Source organism: Prunus mume, linkage group LG3, assembly GCF_029339155.1.
Source record: "Prunus mume cultivar Tortuosa linkage group LG3, ASM2933915v1, whole genome shotgun sequence".
NCBI lineage: Eukaryota > Viridiplantae > Streptophyta > Magnoliopsida > Rosales > Rosaceae > Prunus > Prunus mume.
The window spans coordinates 28855462-28862173 of NC_142700.1; the positions used below are offsets into that span (position 1 = coordinate 28855462).

The window sequence follows — 6712 nt, forward strand, 5'->3', positions numbered from 1 at the left end:
TGCTCAGCATGGGCAGCCATACATGGGAGTCAAATCAGCTCAGGAACTCAGAAAGATGAACAAAAGTCAAGCTTTCCATAAAGAAACCATACCAAAGCATGGGCAGCTGGAGCAAGTGGCAAGCATGGGCAGAAGGGAGCAGTTGGGAGCAGCTAAGAGAGGTGTGCTTCACCAGCCAAAGGGGAGGACGAAATTTCTCTCTATAAATAGAGAGCTGCTCACTCATTCAAGGGAGATAGGCAGACACACACATTCACTTCATCCATTACTCTCAAACACACATTCAGATTCACCACAAAGAGAGAAGAGAGCTGGAGCTGTCCTGGGAATTCCTTGCTGCCATCATCTAGTTCTTCTCCTCTCTTTATCCTATCTATGTATTTCTTATTTTCTGTACTCATAGTTATGTCTAACTAATCCATTTAGTTAGGGCTTAGGATGAAGCCCTAGTCATGAATATTCAATGTTATGGATGATTTTATAGTTAATTGATTTCCTTGCTTTCATTACCAAGTTGTTAATCTCTAGTTTATTATGTGCTTGATGTATGTTTTGTTGGAGTAGCTAACTAAGATTTTATGCATCTAACACAGGTTGGGAAGGGGTTTAGATTCACCAATTCTACTCTCCTTTCACAAGCAACACATGAATAGCCTAAGAATCATTCAAGGGGTTAATAACCATAGGTTGACTAGGATAGATACCATGTTCTAGGACTTGTGTGATTATCATATTCTCAAGGAGCTTAATGACTCTTGTATGCTTTATTCTAAGTAGATACCATGCTTAGGTTGCATATTAGAGATCACGTGTTGTGTAGATACCATGCATAATCACATGCCTTAGGAGAATCATGCATCCTGCACCTAGATACCATAGGCTTGTATGCGATAATCTATTGTTGATGAAGCTTGAGTCAATTTCTATGCATTCATAACTTGGATAGGAAGACTAGTGGTAGATTCCAAGGCTCTAACACCTCTCAATCTTTGTTTCACAACTTTTTGATTGCTGCCAGTGTTTACTTTCGAGCACTTTCATTTCACGTTCTTCTTTTCATTTCAACAACAAAACCCCCCATTTCTAGTGCGTGTGTGGTGCTAGGATTCTGTCCTAGACCTTGATAAATTAGCAAGAGGCATTGTTGAATTCGACCTTGCCTTTAGCTAGTTAGTCAGTTTTTTTGTTATATATTTTTCTAGCATTCTAAGTAATTTAACTTGGAACCAAGTTACCATTCTCTGTGGGATCGACCTCGTATTTACATAAGCTATACTATAAACGGTTCGTGCACTTGCGAGAATTAAAGTTGCTATTTTTAATAACTCATTTTAGTTGTTAGGAATTGAATCAACAAGTTTTTGGCGCCGTTGCCGGGGAACCGGTAACGTTGGTGCTATAGTTAGATTACTTTGATTGTTTTGTTTTTGGTTGTTTCATTTGTTTCTTTTCGTTGGTTTTTCTTTTAGTATTCAGTTTTTGTATTTAGTTGTTATCTCCATTGAAAGCACTGAATTGAGTTCCTTGGTGTGTGCATGTCCGAATCTGACCAAGAGCAAAGTTCACCTGAGCCACTTTCACCAAGAACCGCTGCTGTACGTGCTGGTTTGAGGAGGAATTATAGTTCTTCAAGTGCTGATTCTAAAAGTTCCGAATCTGAAGGTTCAAGCACGATGGCAGAGATTCCGAACACCAACAATAATGTTGAAGGAGGTGGTGCGCTTGTTGTCCAACCTCGGAAACCCCTGCGTGAGTTTTCCATTCCCAAAGTCACCGATCAACCTTCGTGCATCGTCTATCCTCAACTCACAGTTGACAGGTTTGAGCTTAAAAGTGGTATGATTCATCTTCTTCCAACTTATTATGGTAATACCACTGAGGATCCTTACATGCATATTAAGCAATTCTTTGAAATATGTGCTACGATCAAAATTCATGGCCTTGATGATGAGCAGATTAAGATGAGGCTATTCCCATTCAGTTTAAAAGATAAGGCTAAGTCTTGGTTATACTCTTGCCTAATGCTTCAATTTGTACTTGGGATGAGCTTTCTAATAAGTTTTTGCAGAAATTATTTCCGGCTCAAAAGACTAACAAAATTAGAAAGGAAATCCTTGGTTTCACACAAAAGGAAGGAGAAGCTTTTCATGAATGTTGGGAGAGGTACAAGGAGATGATAAGTTCTTGCCCACACCACAACATAGAGAGTTGGATGCAAATGCAATCTTTCTATGAAGGTTTGCTTGATTCCGAAAGGATGATGGTAGATGCAACAAGTGGAGAAGGACTGATGAACAAAACAGCAGATGAGGCTTTTACTCTCTTTGAATCTTTGAGTGCTAACTCTCAACAATGGAGCCACAATAAAGGAAGAGGAGCTCCTATGAAAGCTGTGGTCTCTGAGGTAAGTACTAATAATGAGATTGCTGCAAAACTTGATGTTATGTGTTCTTTGCTTCAACAGGCAGTGACTGGCCCTCTAGGAAACAAAGTAGAAGTTCAAGATCAATCTTTTGCAGAGCACATGCTAGAACAAGCAAATGCCCTTCAAGCAAGGAATCCTAATAATGATCCTTACTCAAACACGTACAATCCGGGGTGGAGAAATCATCCTAATTTCAAGTGGAGCAATAACTCAAATGTTCAACAATCTCAAGGACCTCCCCCAGGATTTCAAATACAACAAAGGCAATTCCAGCAAGCTCCCCAACAAGTGCAAGAGCAAAGGGGTGATCAAATGGGAGAATTGCAAGACATGTTCAAGAAGTTCATGGGGCAACAGATGCAAACCAATCAGAATCTTCAAAATGCAGTGAACAAACTAGAAGTGCAAGTTGGGCAGATTGCATCCTCCATGAGCAATAGAGCATCCGGAACTTTCCCAAGCCAAACAGAGGTGAATCCAAGGCATCAAGAGCATGCTAAAGCAGTACACATCTTGAGAAGTGGTAAACAAGTTGATAACAAGGTTGGAGATGTCAATGAAGAGCAAGAAGATGGAGAAAACGTGGAGATCATTCAGCCACCACATGGGCAGCCCACAGCTTCCAACAAACAGCCCCTCAATGCTCCAGGAAAGAGCACAGGCCCTAAGGTATCATCTAATGCTAATCAAGTTCCAATTTCAACTAATGCTTTTAGGCCTATTGCACCCTTTCCCAGCAGGTTATCAAAGTCAAAGAAAGATCAAGGCTTGGATGAGATAATGGAAACATTCAAGAAGGTGCAAATCAACATCCCATTGCTCAATGCCATTGCTCAGATTCCAAAGTATGCAAAATTTTTGAAGGATCTATGCACTAACAAGAGGAGATTCAAAGAGCATGAACAAGTTGCATTGAGTGAAGAGGTAAGTGCAGTGTTACAAAGAAAGCTACCTCCAAAGCTAAAGGATCCAGGTTCGTTTTCTATACCTTGCATAGTTGGTGATTTTAAGTTTCAAAAAGCTTTGCTTGATCTTGGTGCTTCTATAAACCTTATGCCATATCATGTTTATGAAAAACTTAACCTTGGTGAGTTGCAAGCCACATCTGTGAGCATTCAATTGGCAGATAGAACTATTAGGTACCCTAAGGGCATTCTAGAAGATGTTTTGGTGAAAGTGGAAGAGCTAATTTTGCCAGCAGATTTCTTGGTGTTGGAAATGGAAGAAGCACCAATTCATGACAATCAGTTACCACTCATTCTAGGTCGGCCATTCATGGCAACTGCCGGTGCTATTATTGATGTGAAGAAGGGTACATTGACCATGAACGTGTTTGATGAGACAATAGCATTCAAAGTGTTTGAAGCCTCCAAGTTTCCAAGTGATGAGCATGAAGTTTTCCAGCTTGATGCAATTGATACTATGGTGAAAGAAGCACTGCCAATGAGTTATTTGGAGCCCATTGAAGCATGCATTACACAAAGCATAAGGAAAGAAGAAGTGGACAGCTTAGAGGCTGTGATATCTCCTTTACTTCTTGAGCTTGTTTGCAGCATGGATAGCTACATAGAAGTTGGAAAAGGTATGCAAACCAATTTGAATCATTACCCCCACCTACTAATAAGGTTTTACCTTCTATTGTGCAGGCACCAGAGTTGGAATTAAAGGAATTGCCAAAACACCTTAAATATGCCTATTTAGATGAAAATAAGACTCTACCTGTTATCATTGCCTCACATCTCGAACCAAATGATGAGAAGAAGCTTTTGAGAGTTCTAAAAGAGTACAAAACTGCAATTGGGTGGAGCATTGCAGATATCAAAGGCATAAGCCCAACACTGTGCATGCACAAGATATTATTGGAAGACAATGCAATGCCTAAGAGGGATGCCCAAAGACGTCTCAATCCGAACATGAAGGAGGTGGTAAGAAAAGAGGTAATGAAGCTTTTAGATGTTGGTATTATTTACCCTATTTCTGATAGTAAATGGGTGAGCCCAGTGCAAGTTGTTCCCAAAAAGTTAGGTATCACAGTGGTGAAGAATGAAGCAAATGAGCTTGTACCTACACGGGTGACCACGGGCTGGAGAGTTTGCATCGATTATAGGAAGCTCAACACAGCAACAAGCAAGGATCACTTCCTTCTTCCATTCATTGATCAGATGCTTGAGAGATTGGCTGGCCATAGCCACTATTGCTTCCTTGATGGATATTCAGGCTACAACCAAATCGCCATAGCCCCAGAGGATCAAGAGAAGACGACCTTCACATGTCCCCTTGTCTGTTACATCCTCGCAGCCTCAAGATACGGCGAAATCCGAGCTGCAATCCTCGCAGCCTCGGGACTATTAGTTGCCCCGAGCCATTCCTCGCACCACACCTGCCTGTGTTCCCAAACTTAGGCCATTATTTCTAAATGACAAACTGCTCCAAAGCAACTAGGGGTACTTTAGGGTGGGTTTGAAAACCCATTGTAAGGGCTTTTTCTTTCCGCATCTGTAGCCTAGGTCACTGTAAAAAGCCAAATGTATGAAAATTGCCCTGGTATGAGTTTAAGAATCAGACCCCAAGAGTGCTTCGAAAGGGTAGCTGAGCCTTAGGAAGCACCTAGGTTACCTTCACCAGCAAAACTAACAGTCGCTCACAGATAGATTCTTAGCTTGGAATGAGAAGCTTGTAGTATGGAAGCAAAGCAGTCATGAGTTTAGCATTAAAGAGAGAGAGAGAGTTGTGAGTTCCTATGAGAAACAGGGGTTCTAAGGAAAGGAGGAAGGGACTCTAAGAGGGTTTGTTGAAGAGAGAGAGAGAGAAAGATGGGAAGAACAATGGGTGTGTTGAGTAATTTTTTGGCAGCCTGACAAAGCTATGTTAGACTCTGGAATGTCTTGCTAAAAGAGAAAATGGGAGGAGATGGAGGAATAGGGCACGGAATTGCAGGGCTTCAGGAATGAGAGATAATGCTTGCTCTTTAGATGTAAGTTTGTAGCTAGTGGTGAAGTAGTGGGTGTGGTTGTGTTTAATGGGTAGGAGATGGCCCTTTTAATAGCCGTTGGAAGCTCCTCCTTTCTAAGAAACCTGATAAAGGTCATAATTTCACACATTTGCATGCCTTCTTTGCTTAGTAATTTTGTTTAGCTTCTCTTTATTTTGAGTCTCTTACCTATGTTTGTGTGTTTTGTAGGTTAAGACAGCAAGAGATCACATTTGATGCAATCCATGCTTGTTAAGGGCTGATTGGGATGAAAGGAATATGGGCTTAAAGACAAACCCAATTTGGGCCACACTCCTTGTCAGTCCAGTTTCGTAGGTCATCTTTCAGGCCTCATTTCAGTAACTTACACAGGTCGGATGAGGATACATCCTTGATAGAAGTTGTTCCAATGGGTGTCTATTATAACATATCCAAATTTCAGCCCAATTGGATAAATCTGGAGCCCTTAACACGTCAAAGACTGAACCAAGGTCACAGAAATGTCATGATTGGCTGCCATCACATCTACATCCCTAGAGCCATGTGCTCAGCATGGGCAGCCATACATGGGAGTCAAATCAGCTCAGGAACTCAGAAAGATGAACAAAAGTCAAGCTTTCCATAAAGAAACCATACCAAAGCATGGGCAGCTGGAGCAAGTGGCAAGCATGGGCAGAAGGGAGCAGTTGGGAGCAGCTAAGAGAGGTGTGCTTCACCAGCCAAAGGGGAGGACGAAATTTCTCTCTATAAATAGAGAGCTGCTCACTCATTCAAGGGAGATAGGCAGACACACACATTCACTTCATCCATTACTCTCAAACACACATTCAGATTCACCACAAAGAGAGAAGAGAGCTGGAGCTGTCCTGGGAATTCCTTGCTGCCATCATCTAGTTCTTCTCCTCTCTTTATCCTATCTATGTATTTCTTATTTTCTGCACTCATAGTTATGTCTAACTAATCCATTTAGTTAGGGCTTAGGATGAAGCCCTAGTCATGAATATTCAATGTTATGGATGATTTTATAGTTAATTGATTTCCTTGCTTTCATTACCAAGTTGTTAATCTCTAGTTTATTATGTGCTTGATGTATGTTTTGTTGGAGTAGCTAACTAAGATTTTATGCATCTAACACAGGTTGGGAAGGGGTTTAGATTCACCAATTCTACTCTCCTTTCACAAGCAACACATGAATGGCCTAAGAATCATTCAAGGGGTTAATAACCATAGGTTGACTAGGACAGATACCATGTTCTAGGACTTGTGTGATTATCATATTCTCAAGGAGCTTAATGACTCTTGTATGCTTTATTCTA

At 41.0% G+C, this 6712-nt stretch overlaps 1 protein-coding gene and 1 non-coding gene across 2 annotated transcripts; one reads left to right on the forward strand and one right to left on the reverse strand.

Moving 5' to 3' along the window:
- Positions 1 to 1535: 1535 nt before the first annotated feature.
- On the forward strand, positions 1536 to 4827 carry LOC148919334 (uncharacterized). The gene is made up of 4 exons (XM_089048849.1): positions 1536 to 2005; positions 2257 to 2404; positions 2465 to 3977; positions 4025 to 4827. Exons 1-4 carry the CDS (start codon positions 1536 to 1538, stop codon positions 4825 to 4827), a joined length of 2934 nt encoding a protein of 977 aa, XP_088904975.1.
- LOC148919335 (small nucleolar RNA R71) lies at positions 2096 to 2202 on the reverse strand. The gene has a single exon (XR_016125729.1). It is a non-coding gene; the product is annotated as a small nucleolar RNA R71 (small nucleolar RNA).
- Positions 4828 to 6712: the final 1885 nt, after the last annotated feature.